The sequence below is a fragment of the Oryctolagus cuniculus genome, chromosome 5 (assembly GCF_964237555.1).
Source record: "Oryctolagus cuniculus chromosome 5, mOryCun1.1, whole genome shotgun sequence".
Taxonomy (NCBI): Eukaryota; Metazoa; Chordata; class Mammalia; order Lagomorpha; family Leporidae; genus Oryctolagus; species Oryctolagus cuniculus.
This window is the reverse complement of record NC_091436.1, coordinates 128,681,053-128,701,273: the sequence shown is the minus strand read 5'-3', so window position 1 is coordinate 128,701,273 and position 20,221 is coordinate 128,681,053. Positions and strand designations below refer to the sequence as shown.

The 20,221-nt window shown below is 41.0% G+C and overlaps 2 protein-coding genes across 14 annotated transcripts in view; both read left to right on the top strand.

Moving 5' to 3' along the window:
- Positions 1-17,891, top strand: part of APOBEC2 (apolipoprotein B mRNA editing enzyme catalytic subunit 2) — a 45,392-nt gene extending 27,501 nt beyond the window's left edge. Inside the window, exon 4 of the transcript XR_011388683.1 lies at positions 14,639-17,891. The gene's annotated coding sequence lies outside the window, so the exon portion shown is untranslated. The remainder of the gene's footprint in view (positions 1-14,638) is intronic.
- NFYA (nuclear transcription factor Y subunit alpha) overlaps positions 1-20,221 on the top strand; it is a 25,661-nt gene extending 5,440 nt beyond the window's left edge. For 2 of the 13 annotated variants that reach the window (XM_070074103.1, XM_008262887.4), the window contains 9 exons: positions 1,843-1,990; positions 3,421-3,504; positions 6,417-6,563; positions 10,326-10,457; positions 10,643-10,748; positions 11,994-12,160; positions 13,256-13,429; positions 14,244-14,345; positions 17,800-20,221. In XM_070074103.1, the coding sequence (XP_069930204.1) occupies positions 1,916-1,990; positions 3,421-3,504; positions 6,417-6,563; positions 10,326-10,457; positions 10,643-10,748; positions 11,994-12,160; positions 13,256-13,429; positions 14,244-14,345; positions 17,800-17,853 (1,041 nt within the window). In that variant the 5' untranslated portion in view covers positions 1,843-1,915 and the 3' untranslated portion in view covers positions 17,854-20,221. Of the gene's footprint in view, positions 1-1,842; positions 1,991-3,417; positions 3,505-6,416; positions 6,564-10,325; positions 10,458-10,642; positions 10,749-11,993; positions 12,161-13,255; positions 13,430-14,243; positions 14,346-17,799 lie in introns of all 13 variants that reach the window. The other 11 variants (XM_008262886.4, XM_051854754.2, XM_017345113.3 and 8 more) reach the window with 10 other exon arrangements.

Genomic DNA, 20,221 nt, shown 5'->3' with positions numbered 1-20,221 from the left:
ATTCTGACTTTGGAATGAAGTTTTTAAAAAAATTCAGGTTTTTAAAATAGCACCTCAATTTTATAATTGTGTCTTTATTTCAAAAAGGCCTCTTCAACTCTTAAAGTATGTGAGAAGGATAAATCTGTTTATTGACTGGATATTTAATGATATTAAGGATTTGCTTATTGGTTCGAAGATGATGTTGGTGCAGATTAGTATGATAAAATGATAGACAAGTCTGTACTCTTAAAAGTAGGTGTTGCGGTGTTTACCAAATTTTGGAATAATAAAGTGTTGAGATTTGCTTTAGAATCATCCAGGGAGGAGTTAGAACATGAAAGAGGCATATGTGAACTAGGATTGGCCATGTTGGAAGGTTTGTGTACTGTTCTACTTTTGTGGTTATATGAAAACTACCATAAGAAAAGATTAACATTATACAATAGAAGGTAGATTGTTACAGATATTCAGATTCAAGACTAAGGAATGTCTTAAGTTCTTTTTAGGGAAAATCAGCCTTAGTCATTTAAAAGTTTTTCTGAGGTAGGCATTTGGTCTTGCTGTTAGAACAGTGGTTAGGCCGGCTACATCTCATGGCAAAGTATTTAGGTTCCATTCCTACTCTGTTCTTGACTCTAGCTTCCTGCTGATGCAGAGTCTGGGAGCAGTGGTGATTGGGCTGCTGCCCATGTAAAGGACCTGGATTGAGTCCCCAGTTCCCACCTTCAGTCCAGCTAGGAGGCTGTTGTGACCAAAGTTTTCCTTATATGATAATCACCACATAGTCATTAGGCATACCACCAAGACTCAGTGGATGCCTGAAGGAGTGGACAGTTTTGAACCTTACATATTTTGTTTTTCCTGTACTTTCTGCAGCATTGCCACATAATCACAGGGTTGTTCTGTCCTTGAGTATTTAATGCCCTGATGCCTCTTTTGTCTTACTAATCTTGTACATTGGGATTACTGTTAAGTAAAACAAGGGTTACATGGACACAGCGCTGCTGTACCACCACTGTTGATCTGATATGCAACATAGCTGCTGTGTAACTAACTAATGGACAGGTAACATACACAGAGTGGATACACCAAAGATGTGGTCCTTGTCCTTGGTGAGACATGGCATGGCACGACTTTATTGCACTACTTAGAGTGGATGCAGTTTAAGACTTGTGGATTGTGTGTTTCAGAACTTGGTTGACCCAGGGTGACTAAAACCACACCAAAGATGAAACTGTAGATGAGGAGGCTACTGTATCTAATCTATAAATATCATTGTCTTCGTATAATTTCTTTTTATTGCTTGCTCTGGATTAAAATAAAACCTCCTAACCCGTCACTTGAGCTTTCTTAATGCTACCTAGTGGAGATTCTGTTAAGCAAAATATGTGACTTCAGTTCCGAGGTAAACTGAAATGAACCCTTGGAGTTTTAAAACACTTACTAAATGTGGTGGACCAGTGCAACGTGTTTGGTGGGCAGCAAATGTGTTTTACAAGTTAAAAAAACATATTCTCTAATGTATTTTGTGCATGCCCTAAAATCAGTGCTAACCATGTCTTGTGACAGAGATTTTAGCTTAATGAGTATTTCTAAGGTAGAAGTGTTGCTCTCGAAGTATTGAAAAGTAAGGCTGCCAACGAGAAATTACTAAAAGCATTTTCAAAACATGGGAAAATAGCATTAGGATATTGTTGCTATGATTGTGCTATTATAATCCTAGTTAAAAACATAAACATTTCTTATTCTCTTCTCCTGTTTTCTTGCAAATAAAGTACAATGATAAGTGGTCAAGGTTAATATCTGGCAAGGCCTTCATTGACAATCTCATTTTAGTTTTTTTCCCAACCTTTCTAATAGGAGCGTACTTCACAGTCATCTAGGATCTTCAGAGTGAAGCTCCCTGTGGGCAGGATCCAAACTTGGAGAGACTATGGAGCAGTATACAGCAAATAGCAATAGTTCGACAGAGCAGATTGTTGTGCAGGCTGGACAAATTCAGCAGCAGGTATGGAAGTAAAACTGCTTTAAATATCACAGCAAATAGAGCTGATAATAGCACTACTCAATTGGTTGGTTTATTACTGTGGGGAATTATCTGAGAGAAATCAGATCTTTTGAAATCCTGGGTCTGATGACTTGTGCTGAAAGACTATATCCAGTCCATGGCTACTAGAATCTGGTTTGCATGGGGGTCTGCTCTGATTGCCCCTTTATCTTATCCAAAGTCAGAACATCCGTTCTGTTCTCAGATGGAAATTTAGAGTTAGATTTTTTTCTGGATTTGGTTTGGTTATTTCCCTGCTCATTTGCGCTAACTTGTAGTTTAATAAGGGTTTAGTCAGCTTTCAAGAAATACACTTTTCTTTGATTGGGTCATAGATAACATTAGGATAATACACAGCTAGTCCTATGGATAAGCACACACTAGAAAGGAATTTATTCCTGCTGGCTTATTGCTAAGTAAGACAGTTTTTTTTTGTTTTTTTTTTTTTTGTTTTTTTGAATTTATACTTGGATTTCTTTTGGTTAAAACTTTACTTTTTTCCCTATCCCTAGAAGAAAAAAAAAGATTGATTCTACTTCTTTAGGCCAAGAGTAATACCTTGGTAATATATTGTTTTCAAAATGAAACTTAGGTAATACAGAAAAGTAATTGAATCCAGAGGGCAAAGAAAGTTAATCTAGTCTAATGATCCAACAAAAGAGCTACTCTTGATTAAAAGAAATTAATAACTTAAATCCCTTGCTTTGCCACCCTTCCATGCAGCTGCTATGGCTTTGGGAGCTACTTTAAAGGCCTTTTTAGAGAAGAGTATTGCAAAAAAAAAAAAGGCCTTCCATTCAGACCAGTGCCATGGTGGGTGGATATTTGTTCTGCAGACCTTCCTGGGGAGTAGAGGTGTGGTGAGGGGAAGGAATAAAAATGTAAGATTGAATCAGAAAACATTGCTTCTAGGGTGGTCCAGCTGTGTAGACACAATCTTGCCTTGGGAACATAAGAGCAGTGACCTCATATTGGAGATAATGTGGTTAATTCTTTCTTTGTGATTGGGTTAAGCCCCAGAAATTCTTCCCTGTTGCTTCAAGGCTATTATAATACGGTAACTTCATTCTTGTGAACCCCACTGAAGAAAGAGCAGTAATTGTATAAGCAGAAGGATCAACTTCCTAGTGGGCTGTATTACAGATTTTTGTTTTAATAATGACAGCTGTTTGACCGTTTTGAGGCATGGAAGGATATTTTGAGGTCTAATAGAGGGATAAAGGGCTCATGTCTTTCATCCTTTTATCTTCAACAAAATGGTTTCAGTAGAGAGAGAGTCTGTCCCTTTTGAAAGACTTCCCTCCTCTCACAAGAGGTAAGGCAATCTCGTGTCTCGTAGTTCATTTCTTTCCTGACACATTCCAAGCTCTTCCTGTTCCTGTTCTCAGCAGCAGGGTGGTGTCACTGCTGTCCAGTTGCAGACTGAGGCCCAGGTGGCATCCGCCTCAGGCCAGCAAGTCCAGACCCTCCAGGTAGTGGTGCCCTCTCTGACTCTCTGTGAGCACTGCATGAACTTCTCTGCTCCTCACGTCTGGTGCTGTTTGTGTTAGGCTCTCAGGTCGGCATGGCACAGTCAGTTGCATGTCTTTGGTGCCGCTAATTTGTCTTTGAGGCTTATAAGATGCCAGTTTTCTAATGCTTCATGCCAAGTCATGTAGTGGCTGACCCCTGTATGAAGTCTGTGAAAACTGCATTTGGCTAGTGTGTTTCTTTGGGAGTACCTAGAAAAATGGTATGAGTGACAGGAAGAAGTTCTTACAAGTGGCATTCTGACTTAATCAGAGCCCAGGCTCTGTCATCTGATTGCCTGGCAAAATGTCATGAGCTTGCATTATAGTGAATATGATACACACACACGTAAACTAGACTAGTCTGTGCCTTATTTTTAATTAAAAGAGAAACTCAACTTCAAAACAACCATTGCACTTGTCAAGGTATATCTACACACTAAATGTTAGTTTCTTGTTAACTACTACTTTTTCATTACCTTTTCTAAGGAAATAGTGATCTGATTACTAGAACCACAAAGAGTACCTCATATAGCTCTTGACTGAGCAGGATGGGATGTGCTGTCACATCTCAGGTGTCAGAGCCACTATAAGAATTCTTAGTTAACCAGCATGGTTCTATAACATTATGTATGGCCAAGTTAAACATCATAAGTTGGCCAATTCCTATGTAAGAATGACTGTAGGAAAGCTAGTCTTCTCTGTGTCTTCAGGAAATTTTGACTGAAAATGACCTTATTTTTGAGAAATGGGCAGGATTTGGGTTCCCTGCCTTTTCCTCCTAATTTAGCAGAGACAGTTCAGCTCAGTTCAAAGTAGGACCTAGAATGTAGACTTAGCATCTCACCTTGTTACCAGTGCCACTGAGTATCCTGCAGTTAATTGTCCCTTACGGTAATCAAATTACCCTCTCAGTGCCCACAGTAGTGTTTGCTGATGACATATAACCAATTCTTAACACAAATTAGAAGCTAGGACAAGAAGAGCTTATAGGTACTCCTGAACTGTACTTAAATCTCAAAGTTCCACAGCATGTTCATGTTTTTCATGCCTGCTTCATCTTATTGATGTATAAAAGAATATTTTGGATTGTCATTAACCACTGCGGAATGGAACATAACATACTCCTAACTATATGGCTTTTTTCCTGATGCATGTGTCCTTGTAATCATTCTCATGCTATAAACACTGAATTTTTTTAGTCTCAAAAATTGTTTATCATGTACACATATAGCATGTCAGTGGGGGAAGAAATAAAGATGATGGGTAGCCATAGATTGTATTTGAAAGAAATAGAAACATTTTATAGAAATCATGTAAACCTTTCCTCTAGGAGTCTCATTAGTTTTGGAGAATTTTAAACAGTTCCTTCCATTGTCCATGTGATAAGTATTCTGAGAAGTCCTTCCTGATAAAGCACCGTGCATTGGTATAGCAGAGGGAATTTGAATAGGGAAGTAATTGACGGAGAACACATGAGAAAGTCCATGAAGTCCTTAAAAGTAATATGGAATTTCTTAAGAGATAGTTCAACAAAACCTAGGATTTACATATTACTGGTGATTCTGATCAGCGGTGGTGATGGTTAGAAGAACTTACTTAATCTACATATCTAGGACAGATTGATCTTTTATTTGAACATACTTTCACAATTAATCATACTTTTACTGGCATTAAGAATAAATATTTTAGTCATGAATTTTTTTCTATTAGAAATAATTCTTCAAGGATGAAATTTGAAAGTTTTATTTATTTGAAAGGTAGAATTATGGAGAAGCAGAAAGAGAGAGGTCTTCCATCCACTGGTTCGCTCCCCAAATGGCTGCAACTGCCAAGCTGAGCTAATCCGAAGCCAGGAGCTTCTTCTAGGTCTCCCACATGGGTTTGGGAACCTAAGGACTTAGGCCATCTTCTGTTGCTTTCCCAGGCCATGGCAGAGAGCTGGATCGGAAGTAGAGTAGCCAGGTCTCAAACCGGCGCCCATACTTCCGGGGAATCTTTAGTAATGGGATTTTTTTTTTTTTTTAAGATATATTTATTTATTTGAAAAGTAGAGTTAGAGAGACAGAGACAGAGGAAGTTTCCATCCAGAGCTGGGTCAGTCCGAAGCCAGGAGCCAGGAACTTCTGGGTCTCCCACGTCGGTACATGAGCCCAAGGACTCGGGCCATCATCTGCTTTCCCAGGCCATAGCAGAGAGCTGGATTGGAAGTGGAGCAGCCAGGATTTGAACCGGTGCCCATATGGGATGCCAGCACTGGCAGTGGTGGCTTTACCTGCTACGCCACAGCACTGGCCCCAATAATGGGATCTTTAAACAACCAACATGCCCAGAATTCTCAGAGTAAGGTGAAGAGGGCAAAAGGTGTGCAGTTGCATTTTTGCTTAAGAGACAATGCAGAGAAAGGGTTCTTTGCATAAACTTTGAGAGCTGCTTGTTCCCCAGTCTTCTGCTTCCCCAGCTAGGCATTATGGTTTACTGTGTTCAGGCTGTTTAGAATTTGCACTCTGCTGTCATCACCACCATCCCTCTCCATCTTGTTGCCTCCTCTGCAGCCCTCGCTGGAGACCACACCTGAATATTGCCTTTTAAAGGCAATAGCCTTGATGTTTTCATTAAATGTTTGTCAGGAATGTACCCTGTGTTTGGTGATGAATCCCTTATATCTGTTGAGACTTCCCAAGGACTCTAGATGTACTCCATTATATCTGACCTTAAAGTAGTCAACTTGGCATTTAGCCAAAGATAGACACTAAGGGAATAAGTCTTCTACTTTTTCCTTCTGGCAAGGCAACAGAATATATCCAGTGATTGTGTGTTGATAAAAGCTATTTTATCTCTTAATTTTACTTCATTGTTGCTATTTTATTTCATTCTAGGTCCAGGGGCAGCCATTAATGGTACAGGTCAGTGGAGGTCAGTTAATCACATCAACTGGCCAACCCATCATGGTCCAGGCTGTCCCTGGTGGACAAGGTCAAACCATCATGCAAGTACCTGTATCTGGGACACAGGGTTTACAGCAGGTGAGTGGTATGAAAACTGTTGAAGCAGTATGTCAGGATAGGTTTTATGGAACAGGATGTTGCACAGTCTTTGACAATTAACATTGCATTGAAATGCATTTTACCCCCATTTTGCATTTAGCCAATTTTCTACCTTTATGTTATAAGCAAAGTAATGCAGAAACTGGATGTGTAGGAGGGACTAAGATATTAGGGCATCATTTTGAATAGCTGTGAAAATATAGAGACATGAGAATCTAGTTTATAAAGTGATTTGGTAATGTGACTTACGTTGGCACTTCCAGGAGGTGGGAGAAAAATTAAATCTGCTTTGGAAATTGTTGTCTTGGGTCAGAAATGTTTTTGTTTCTTTCCATATACTGTTATTTGGGTTACCTAGTAAGTAACGAAGAAAGTATTTCACTTCCAACCTAAACACCAGAAAAATTTAATAACCTGAAATTCTTTATTTTAAAAGTATTGAAAATAAATAACTGATGTTTTTCCTGGAAAGTTAGGAGAGGAACAAAATGAGCAAAAAAGAAAGCTAATTAAATAGAAAACTAACAGAAATGTATAAAGGATAAATAGAAACTAGATTCTTTAAACCAATAAAATATATAAATCTACTTAAAAGACTGTTTAAGAAACAGAATGTAAAAAGTACATAAGAGAAAGATACAGAAGAGATTAAAAGAAATGTGTAGGCAACTCTGGGGTTGCATTTTAAAATTAGAGACACCAGGGCAGGCATCATGGTGTAGATGGTTCAGCAGCACTTGTGTTGCCCGCTTCCCATTATCAGCACCAGTTCAAGTCCTGGCTACTCTGCTTCTGATCCAGTTTTCTGCTGATGCATCCTGAGAGGCAACAAATTATGGCCCAACTACTTGGGCCCTTGCCACACACATGGGAGATCTAATGGAAATCCGGGTTCCTGGGTTTGGTCTGGCCCAGCCCTGGCTATTACAGTGGACCAGCAAAGAGAAGATTGTTGTCTGTCTGTCTCTGTCTTTCAAATAAATGAAAATAAATATATTAAAAAAATTAGACTTACAAAGTTGTCAAACATTTTTTAAAAGTGATTAGAATCGGGGCCAATGCTGTAGCATAGAGGGTAAAGCTGCCTCCTGTGACACTGGCATCTGTGTGGGCGCTGTTTCAAGTCCCAGATGCTCTGTTTTTCATCCAGCTGCCTGCGAGCGCACCTGGGAAAATGGTGGAAGATAGTGTGTTTCACTATCTTTTAAATCAGGGATAGGAAGTGTCCTGTAAAGCCCTCAGAATCATTGGGTCTGGTCTTGCCAAGGCAACCACAGGCAGGACTTGACGTTCAATAAATCTGTATGAGGCTAAATTTTAAGTTGACAATTTTTATAGCCTGAAAATGTTACACATATGTAAATGGCCCTTGGCAGACAGATTCCCCATCTCTGTTTTAAATACATAAACCTTGGGGCCAGCGCTGTGGTGTAGCAGGTAAAGCTGCTGCCTGTGGTGCCGGCATCCTATATGGGTGCTGGTTCAAGTCCCAGCTGCTCCACTTCCAATCCAGCTCTCTGCTATGGCCTGGGAAAGCAGTGAAGGATGGCCCAAGTACTTGGGCCCTTGCACCCGTGTGGGAGACCTGGAGGAAGCTCCTAGCTCCTGGGTTCAGATCAGTACAGGTCCAGCCATTGTGGCCATCAGGGAGTAGAACCAGCGGATGGAAGACCTCTTTCTCTCACTCTCACTCCCTGCCTCTCTGTAACTCTGCCTTTCAAAATAAAATAAAATAAATATTTGAAAAAATACTTAAATCTTTTTATTTAGTAATCTGACATTTGAGACTTAGAAGAAAAGTGTCAATAGTAAGGAGAAAATATACAAAGAAATCACAGCATAGCACTAGTCAAAAACATATAATCTGTAGTATAAAGGATGAATGGTTGACTTAATAGTGGAATATTTTATCTTTGTAATTAACCAGTTTTCTGTGGTTATATGGTGTGAGCATGGAAAGGAAGGTGAGGGGGGAACTATTAACTTGCTATATAAGTAGAAAAAAATCAACCATGATCACACTGCTTGTAAATCAAAGTTGGAATGTTGCTCATTCCTTTGTATTTTCATGCATAATTTTTGGGCATAATTGTACCACACAGGTAGTGAGAGGTTGCCTTGTTTTAATTCCATCATAATGGTCAATCAATTTGATGAATCAGAATTTCTAATTTACAAAGTATGATTTTGCTTTTGTGGGTTAAGTTACTATAGACATTTAGGCAGGATCTTTTATTTTTTTCAGCTGAATTCTTTTTTTGTTGTTTAAAGATTTATTTATTTGAAAGAGTTACAGAGAGGCAGAGAGAGGTCATCCATCCACTGGTTCACTCCTCAGATGGCCACAATAGCCAGAACTGGACTGATCTGAACTCAGGAGCCAGGAGCTTCCTCCCGGTCTTCCAAGTGGGTGCAGGGGCCCAAGCACTTGGGCCATCTTCTGCTGCCTTCCCAGGCCATAGCAGAGAACTGGATCGGAAGTGGAACAGCCAGGACTCAAACCAGTGCCAATATGGGATGCCAGCACCTCAGGTGGTGGCTTTACCTACTATGCCACAGTGCCAGCCTCTTTCAGTTGTACTCTTACAGTAATTTCTTTGAAGTGGAGATTGCTTGGGCAAAGGATAAGAGCAGTTTTAAGGCAATTGGCATACTTTTGCCAAGACACAGTTGTAGTTAAGATTAAAAATAGTTTCTGCATTTCTCCATGCATAAATGTATGAGGCTTTAAATATATTTTCTCTGTGTGCTTTCCTCAATTTCACACTGCTGTTTCATTTCAGTTGTCTCTCTGCCTCCTTTTTACCCTGCTTTTCCTTCTTTTTCTCCATTGTTGAATAGAGACGTGTGATACAGTGCTGGGAACAAGACATTGTGAGTGCAGTGACTCAGCTTCATTCCCAGGTCTACCATTAAACAGGGTTTACGATCTTGGCCAACTCACTCACCTGAGTTTCCTCACCTAAAAATTCAGTTTATATCAGTTGATGTCTTGGGTTCATTCTAGCTCTAAATTCTGTGACTTGTGGGTTGTTTTTGCTATAAGAGATTTGATAGTGTTGTCTTATTTCCCTTCTTCCAAGTAAGACTAACTGATCAAGCTAAAAAATCATTTTCTGTTATATGTTTGTAAAGCTCTAGTTTCATAGTCTTAGAGTGTTATATAAGAAATTCTCTGAAGTATTCTTTAGATAGCCATTTTTTTCAGAGTATTAGGAAAAATCTATACATGGATTTCAAAATTTTTACACTAAAAATTTTTTTTAAGATTTATTTATTTGAAAGGCAGAGTTGCTGAGAGAGATTTTCCATCCTCTGGTTTACTCCCTAAGTGGCTGCAACTGCCAGGGCTGGTCCTGGCCAGAGCCAGCAGCCAGGAGCTTCTTCCAAGTCTCCCATGTGGGATCAGGGGCCCTAGCACTGGGGCCATCTTCTGCTGCTTTCCCAGGCTTATTATCAGGGAGCTGGATTGGAAGTAGAGCAGCTGGGACTTGAACTGGTACATTCAATATGGGATGCTGGCATCACAGGACTTAACCCTCTGTGCCATGACACTGGCTCCCCCTTTCATTTCATGAATAGAAAATAAAATAGTCTCTAATTCATAATTGACAACAAGATTCCTATTTTTTCCCTCTTTAGAATAGCTCCTGCTTTTTAGAGGAATTTAAATAATTTTCAGAGCCCAAGGGAAACCAGTGTCGGTAGGGTACTATCCTTTCTTTGTGTTCGCTTCCACAGATCCAGTTGGTTCCTCCAGGACAGATCCAGATCCAAGGTGGGCAGGCTGTGCAGGTGCAGGGCCAGCAGGGCCAGACTCAGCAGATCATCATTCAGCAGCCCCAGACGGCCGTCACGGCTGGCCAGACTCAGGTAACTCCTCCAGCACTGTCAACACAGGAGCATAGCCCGATTTGGAAGGATCAGAAAACTGAGCCAGATACTTCATATTTTGTGGAAACAGGAGTGAAGAGCATCAGAGATGGTTTTCTTAAAAAGGGTCACATCATCATTTTCTTTGTGGCCATTTAATTGTGTCGTTTTTTTATCTCCTACAGACGCAGCAGCAGATCGCTGTCCAGGGGCAGCAAGTGGCACAAACAGCTGAAGGACAGACCATTGTCTACCAGCCAGTTAATGCAGACGGCACCATTCTCCAGCAAGGTAGGGGTGCCATAAGTTTCCCTGGACCACTTGGGGCATTCTTTTTATCCCTTGAACAACACAAAAAAAAAGTTTCCCCTAGGTCTCCCTCAGTGTTTGCTTCTTTGTCGCCTAGGCATGACCAACATTGATTCCATTCGTAGTAGTTCTTACAGTGGTTGTTAAAAGACTGGTCCTAGGGATTATGTAAGCTTTCAGGGAAGAAAACAGTTCTAAATAGAAGATTGGAAATGCAGGACTTCCTTATTGGTAAAGGGAGAAATAAATCAGAAATCAAGTTTGCATTTAAAATACTGTTGCTGCTTATGCTTGTTCCCTTTCCCCTGTCACTCCAATATTAATCGATTCCAAGAAGACTTCTTATATGCCTACTATAGATAACAGCACTTTACTGTATACGTAATATTTGATAAAAGGGAAAGAAGCGTTCCCAGAGAGCCTCTAATATAGTAAGGGAGAGTGGAACAAGTAAATTCAATATAGAGCTCTTTTGGAAGTATGTTCTAGAAAAAGATGACGCATAAATAAAGGAGAGATCTGTTAGCTAGGGAGGAAGAGTACTTGAACTAGACTTGAATGTTTTGGGAAGTATTTGTCAGCTATTCAGATAGTTAATCCAGAAAAGATATCTCAGGTTCCATGACCAAAGGTTTGACTTGTGATACAAATTTTGCAGTACATAAGATCTAGACTGCATTAACCGTGTCTGTGATTCAGGGGAGGGTCTGACTGGATTGAGTCATGGCAAGAGCTCACGCAAATGATGATTGATTTCCTCAGTGTGCTGTTAATTTTAGGGGGATTTGAAGCACTTGATTTAATTTTAAGTTTTGGTCCTGCAAAGTCAGTCCAAGATAAGCAAATTGTAAGTTTATAAAATCTCAGTCCTAAAGTAGTCTGTTCCATGTATAAGATCAGTGGGTATAGTTAAAGTCAGAATGAGCCATGGAAGGGTAGGCTCTAGCCTTTCTCACCCACTTTTGAAAACTCTTAGTGGAATGCCTGGGGAAATGTCCATTTGAAGAATAGATTTCATCAGAACTGGGAATAGAATTTCAGATTGTTATTACTTGGATTATATATAGCAAAACAAAGTAAGAGTGGGAGAGTACTTTTTTCACTTTGTGTGTTTCACTGTTTTTCCAGGGTGACTGTATACCAGACAGAAGAGGGACTAACTGTGTTCCCTTCTCTCTGTTCTTTATGCCTGTTTTTTTGTTTGTTTTATGTTTTATTTTCTTAAAGTTACAGTCCCTGTTTCAGGCATGATCACCATCCCAGCAGCCAGTTTGGCAGGAGCACAGATTGTTCAGACAGGAGCCAATACCAACACAACCAGCAGTGGACAAGGAACTGTTACTGTGACACTGCCAGTGGCAGGCAATGTGGTCAATTCAGGAGGGATGGTCATGGTAAGAACACTGATCGCTCAGCTCACTGTTCTCATGTGATAAAACTTGCCATATATCTATCTTTGAAGATTTCTTGAACTTACAACTCTGGTAAAACTATTTATAATGTTGACTTCTTGAAATTGAGATTGATCCTTAAGGCACTTAACGGTGATCTGCTTTTGCCATAACATCACAATAAACTGTAATACATTCTGTACCTACTGTGTACCCAGGGACTGTTCTTGATACTGGGGATACAGCAGTGAGTAAATAGGTATAAATATCTAATTTTATGTAATTCTGTTCAGAATCCAAATAATTAAGGGAGACCAGGCCACTACTGTGGTGGATGAAACAAGAAATAAACCAAAATTGGATTGTAATCAATAGAGAAATATAAAAAAAAGTGTGGTTTGAATATATATTGAGAAAATGGAAAAAGAGTTGGGTGATGTGCATGAAAGCTAAACCCCCATATGTCAATATAGTATGTTGAGACACAGGACCTAAAATGGATAAATTGAGAATGGGTGATGGAATTCTGCGGAGGTGAAGGAAGCTACCAGAAGAATTTATACCATTGTTCATAGTGGCTGTGGGTGGGACACAGGAGCCTGTTAACTTGTTTGTCGATCTAGTACAGTGTTGTTTGTTTGTTTCTTTTTTTTTTTTTTTTTAAGAAAAAATAGGATTGAATTGAATAGTAAACTAGTTTAATTAAATTAGGTCTGTGAGTCTATCTGTATTTAGTAATGCTTAGTCAGTCTGCCTTCCTTCTTTAGTGATGTTTCATTGTCTGAGAATTACTGTTTCTAACCATTAAATGGCAATAGACACACCTAGGAAGTTGAGCCATGCGTGGACATGAATTTTAGGCATGGTATATTAATTCTCAGTGGCTCCTGAGCCCACTGTGGCAGAATCATCTGGGATGTTTGCTTCTGAAGTGCAAAGCTTTTATGTAAATATTTTCCAAGAGTCTGCATGTCACTAAGTACCCTATAAAAATTATTTTTTGAGGCATTCAGAAGAAAAGAGATTAACAGGGACCAAGAAACTTTGCTGTGCCCACACATCGGGCCACTGATAACCCCTGGTTTCCTCTTCATGCAGATGGTGCCTGGAGCTGGCTCTGTGCCTGCCATACAAAGAATCCCTCTACCTGGGGCAGAGATGCTTGAAGAAGAGCCTCTCTATGTGAATGCCAAACAGTACCACCGTATTCTTAAGAGGAGGCAAGCCCGCGCCAAACTAGAGGCAGAAGGGAAGATTCCAAAGGAAAGGAGGGTGTGTATAACACTGAGAAGGATGTAAAAAGAGAACTAGGAAGTTCTACTTCAGAAATTGCCTTTGATTTTATTTATTTCTTTGAATACCTTCCAAACAATTGAAATTATATAGCAGTTCTCTTTTAGAATTGTTTTACTATATGTACCTTCAGCTACAATAATGACAACAAACTAGCTTAAATAAGATTTTATTTTTTTCTTACATAAAAGAATTGGAGAGAGAAACTGTCCCGAGCTGGTAGTAAGTACTTCACTGCAGTTCTCAAGACCTCTACTTTTCCTGTCTCATTGCTCCACTATTGTTGGTGTGCTCTTCAGAAACCAAGCTGGTTCCCTGGGCTCCACCCTAGAAGCAAAGGGAACAAGAATGACAGTCATTCATATCTGGCACACTTTGTTTCAGGCAAACTTTCAAGAAGTTTCCTACATCTCTTTAGTCAGAATTTAGTTCACTGGTCACACTTGCCTACTAGGAAGACTAGAAATGCAGTCGTTCCACTGCGCAGCTATTTGCTCTATTGTTTTATTTCTTATTGAGGCAGAAGGGACGGGATATATGTTAGAAGATCTCTGCTATACTCACTTCTGCAAAAAAATTCATTTGGCATTCACTCTTAGGTGGTTATATGTAACCCGCTGTTTTACTGACTTAGTACTTTTTCTCTGACACTTTTCTCTGTAATTCAAAGTCCTCATTGTCCCCTATGGCTTTGATCACAGCTGTCTTGAACTTTTAAGGATGGATTTGTGCTCTAGATAACTGTGCTGATTCTAGCTAATGGTTCAACAGCTTTATTATTCCCTTGTTTCAGAAATACCTGCATGAGTCTCGGCACCGTCATGCCATGGCTCGGAAGCGTGGTGAAGGTGGACGATTTTTCTCCCCCAAGGAAAAGGATAGTCCTCATATGCAGGTAAGAATATATAGTCCTAAAAAAAAAAAAAGGGCCGGTGCCACGGTTCACTAGGCTAATCCTCCGCCTTGCAGCGCCGGCACACCGGGTTCTAGTCCCAGTCAGGGCGCCGGATTCTGTCCTGGTTGCCCCTCTTCCAGGCCAGCTCTCTGCTGTGGCCAGGGAGTGCAGTGGAGGATGGCCCAAGTGCTTGGGCCCTACACCCCATGGGAGACCAGGATAAGTACTTGGCTCCTGCCATTGGATCAGTGCAGTGCGCCGCCGCAGCGCGCCAGCCACGGCAGCCATTGGAGGGTGAACGAACGGCAAAGGAAGACCTTTCTCTCTGTCTCTCTCTCACTGTCCACTCTGCCTGGAAAAAAAAAAAAAAAAGAATATATAGTCCTTTCGTTCTTTATTGCTTTGTATTTTCTTGGGTTGAAGCATTTAGCAACGTCTTCTGGTGTTTGCACACTCAGAGATTAATATTCTCTAAAATGGACGCAAGCTTGTGTCCGATTCCCTTTGATCTTAAAAGCACTAAAGATCTTCAGTCCAGTGGCCTTTCTTCTAATTCTTCTTCTTCTTTTTTTTTTTTTTTTAATTTGAGAGGCAGAAAGACGGAGCTCCAGTCTGTTGGTTCACTCCGCAAATGCCTACACAGCTGGGGCTGGACCAAGGCCAGAGCCAGAGTCTGAATGCAATCCAGTTCTCCTATGTAGGTGACAGGAAATACAATTTCTTGAGCCATCATTGCCTCCTCCCGGGACTGCATGGGCAGGAAGCTGGAGTCAAATTGGAATCAGGAATTGAATCTAGGCACTCAGATATTGAACACAAGTATCATAACTGCTACACTAAAGGCTTGTTCCCCAATAAGCACTTTTTAATTGAATCTTTATAGCAACCTTAATTGCCATGAAATGAGAATCATCTTCATTTTATAATTGAAACTGAAGTTTAAAAAGGTTAGTTTAGTAATTTGCCTAATGTAAAATACTCACTAAAATGGAGCAAACCCAGGTAGTATAATTCCAGAGTTTACCCTGTTAACTACCTCACTGGCTTAGACATCTAATTCACCTGATTATCTTATAGGCATTTCTGAGTCAGTGTATCCAAAATAGAATTGTGATTTGTTTTTTGCATCTGTAATAATCCATCTCAACAAATGATATGTTCATCTGCCCACACTAAAGTTTCAAACTGTCCAATTCTTGAAGTTAACTTTTATTTAATTGTTCAAGATTGTTTCTTTCACTAGGCCGAGCCTTGTGAAGGGTAAAGAATTTTGTTCTCAGTTACATTTATTGGACTTGTAATGTCCAGTTGAGAGCAAGCACTCAATAAATGTTTCTTGAATTAGTGGGTTCCTCCCATTATGTATGAGATCACATTCTACCTGTACTGTTACAGGATCCTCTAACTTGATCTCCAGTCTTCTTCTAATTCTTTATTTATTTATTTTTAAAGATTTATTTATTTCCTTGAAAGTCAGAGTTACACAGAGAGAGAGAGAGAGAGAGAGGTCTTCCATCCGATGGTTCACTCCCCAATTGGCCGCAACATCTAGAGCTGCACCCATCCAAAGCCAGGAGCCAGGAGCTTCTTCTGGGTTTCCCACACAGGTGCAGGGGCCCAAAGCCTTGGGCCATCTTCTAATGCTTTCCTAGGCCATAGCAGAGAGCTGGATTGGAAGTGGAGCAGCCGAGTCTTGAACTGGCGCCCATATGGATGCTGGCACTTCAGGCCATGGTGTCCACCCAATCAGTCCCCTGTTCACAGATGCACGCTGGCTCCTCATTTCTTAACTGCATGAAATCTCAAACGGTTTCCTATGTGGTTTCTTAGCAACTTTGTCTCTCAGCAGTCACAGTAGGCTTCCTCATTGTCCCTGTATGTGAGCATTAAGGACTCCTTCAGTGTTACTATTCCTTACCTGTAGTGTGAGAACACCTCCTTTCTCAACGCTGTTCATTCATGTATGCATTTTGTGTGTATGGATGGCCAGGTGTAGGGCATTGTGTCAAGACCTATCCTCATTCTACAAAGATGCTTCAAAAAAATTGTGGGGAAATGGAGTTTAAAAATTAAAAACTACGGCCGGCGCCGCGGCTCAATAGGCTAATCCTCTGCCTGCAGCGCCGGCCCACCGGGTTCTAGTCCCGCTCAGGGCGCTGGATTCTGTCCCGGTTGCCCCTCTTCTAGGCCAGCTCTCTGCTGTGGCCCGGGAGTGCAGTGGAGGATGGCCCAAGTCCTTGGGCCCTGCACCCGCATGGAGACCAGGAGAAGCACCTGGCTCCTGCCTTCAGATCAGCGTGGTGCGCTGGCCACAGTGCACCGGCCACGGCGGCCATTGGAGGGTGAACCAATGGTAAAGGAAGACCTTTCTCTCTGTCTCTCTCTCTCTCTCTCACTGTCCACTCTGCCTGTCAAAAAAGAAAAAAAATTAAAAAGTACAAGTTGTGAACTTTTTGAAGACCCCCCCCCCCATATTTGCTAGCGATATGGCCTTGATCAAGTTGGACTCTTAGCCCTTTCTTGATAAAGTGGAATACTGATGAATATATCAGAGTAATGTTGCAGGAATTTTGTGTAATAATCTATGTTATGCTCCTAGTTAGCATATGCCAAGTGCATAGTGACTGTCCAGAAACTGCTGAATATTCTTACTCATTGTTCAATACCCAGAAACCTTCAGCTTTTTATGGTTTTGCATACTGAGGTTTTAGAGCCTTGCTATGGAACTTAAAGGCGGTTGCAAAAAAGCTTTCAAGAGGTGATCCTTGTCTTCTTACTGCAGATCTTAAGTGGGAAGCAGTAGAGAGTTTACTGGAAAGATTAACTGAGAGCCAAGAGATTGGGGAATTACTCCTTGCTGGGCTGCTAGCTACTTTTCTGACTTAGTCTAGGCAAATCACTTGACCCATCCCAGCTTCAGGTTTATCTGCAAGTGTGATGTATGGATTCTAATGCTTTTCCAGCCTACTAAGTACTCAGAATTTAAAAGTGATCAGAAAATAACAACCGAGAAATACAGCATGACATGGTTCCTCTTTGTCTGTTTCTTAGCCACCCGAATACAGTTTACCCTTAAGGGTAGTACACAGTGCAAGGTGCTTAGGAAAGAGGTACACTGTCAGCTCTGGAGTGTTTGGTGATGGAGGCCCAGACCAGGCTTTAACTCCTCCTAAGGATAAGGCTAGGGGTAAGCATTGTAGCACAGAAGGTGAAGCCACTGTTTGGGATGCCCACATCCACATCGAGGGAAAGACTATCGAGTGCCAGTTAGTTCCCTGCTAATGCATCCTTAGGGGGGGGCAACAGAAGAGGGACTACGTATGCAGACTTTGATTCAATAGTAGGCCTTTGGTTTACTTGGCAAAATTAAGTATATTCCTTTGAGGATGAGAACCAGGAATTACTTGTTGCTTTACAAGGACTTTAATCATTATCATGCTGTCTTTGCCTCTAGGATCCAAACCAAGCTGATGAGGAAGCAATGACACAGATCATCAGAGTGTCCTAACCCCAGGCCATGTGATGGAGCTGATCAAGGTCATGTTCCTCGCTACTGTTCAGGAAATTGATCAACTCTTCCAGCGGGACACTGATGATCAGTCTGCCCTTTTCTACAGGACAGAAACCACTTAGTTTTTAATAAGTGGCTCAGTATTACAATTGCAGCAGTGTCTGGCAAATTGAAGTTGCAAGCCTTTGTCTCACCTTTTCAGTCAGGACCTATTTCAGACTGTTGATGACATTGACATTTCATGGATGAGGAGGATGCACGGAGATACATGCCAGCCCAGCCGTACTTACAGCACTTAATGTTGACTGGTGAAGCCAGCCAGCCATCTCACCAGGGGATAACAACCTCCTCAACCTAGACCGCACTCAGGGAAGCTGCAGTGCACAGCTTCCCATGGAATCTGGACAGCATCTCTCTGGTGGGGGATCGCAGGCTGCCTAACTGAATAGACTCTTTGTATTCAGAGATGGCTTCCAGACAAGGAAGTTCTTTCCATCTTGTGATATGGAAACAATAAATTCTCTGAGATACACTCATCTAATCTGTGGTAATAATAAGAATCTGTCTGTACAGATGGCAGGTTGATATTTTTGGACTCCAGCCAAGAAAAAGCTTCATTGTGGGGAAAAAAGAATAGAAGACGCTAGCACTAAAAATATACATTGTTGAATCTCTTTTTAGCTTTGACAAGTTTTAGTCTGCTTGTCCCTCTGTTGACAGGTCATCTGGACCATAGTTCTTGCTGTGGCTCCTTGTAAGACAATTTCAAGGGTACTGGACCTTGAGACTGCCTTTGCTAAGTGAAGAACAGAGCTCTTCAACACCATCTGTGCTGAGGCACTTGAGGACACTTGCAGGTACTCCTAAACGGAGAGCTAGGCTAGAGATTTTCAATCATAGGCCTTGCAGCAGCATTTGGAATTTGAGGTTTCATGTGTGTTTCAGTCTGGAAGGAGAGAGAGTAGTATGTATCTCACGTTTTGTTTTAGAGTACGATTCTCCAGTGGATGGATACCTGGAGTTGATTCTTAAGATGAGAGAGACTAATTCATAATTACACTAAAACCTTTTAATACGCACTGAAAGGAAGAAGTGTGAGATTGGGGTCTGGAAAGTTTCTGGAAAGCAGTGTTCGATTACACTGACCTGCTAGAGTACCAGGTGGATGTTGGTTCCACTCCTGCTGTGCTTTGTGCTGGCCCCAGAGAGCATTCTCATTCTTCCCATGGCAGCTGATTCTTTGGTGCCAGTTTCCATTTCTTTTCTTTTTTTCCCTAGGCCTTGTGCAGAAGGGTTTTCACATTGAATCCATATTGTGGGAATAACCTGTAGACTGGAAATAGATGCCTGCGGGGTCAGAACCTGGGCCATGGTTCCCAGAATGGGTTGTGCCTCCACAATCCATTCTTTTCTAGATGTTGAACCCTGAGAGAACTATGGTAGTGTTTCAGATGTATGAGTTGCCTTCTCTGGAAATGAGGGAAAAGCCAGGAATTTCATTGGGAAGAACAGTTGGGATTGACATGCTTAGATGAGTAAAGAAAAGAAATTGAACCTCAGAAGCAAACATCAGAGAGAGAGATTATGGTGTTGATAGAGATGCACAACTATGCAAAAGTACACAGGAGGAGAAATAGCTTCCTCGTGCTGGAAATTGAGCCTTCTGCCTGGCTCCAGATGCCAGAGGGGCTGACCCTGTAGAAGTCTAAGGGACAGAGTTCAGAAAGAAATTTCTCAGACCTAATTTCTAGTTCTTAAGCCAACAGCAGTTCTAAAATGCTATTTATTTGTGTTTGTAAGTTTGTACATAATACCAACGTCATTGTTGCTGAGTTTTTTTTATGGGGGGGGGGGTTGAATTTGAATTCTGTTTTGTTTGAAGTGCTTCAGCTGTCATTTGTCATTGCATTTCAGATAGCTCATGACTCTTTTATTGTAGTCATCTTAGCACACCATAATGGCCCACAAAGTGGGGGCAGGAGGCTGATGTTTCGAGTCTTTATTTGTTACTAGTCCTTTTCCTCATTTGTCCTTGGAACTGTAGTAATGACCTCACAAATGTGGAATGAATGGGTGAATAATTGGTTTAATGCATAGTCATGTCACTTTTTGAGTGCTCTTTTTGCAGGATAATTGTAAGTGTATATTTTAATTACACTGGTACATTGCCATATCAGTGTCTATGCCACTGGCTGGACCAATAGCATTTTTTTGCTATAGGGTGCCTGATGACGATGTCTTGATTTTCCTTTGGGACTCAACTATCTAGGTTTTTTTCCCCTCAGCAGTAGGGGAGTACTGGTGATTGATCATTGATGTCATTGCAATTGTTATTTTTTAAAATAAATTTGTAAAAATACTAAAA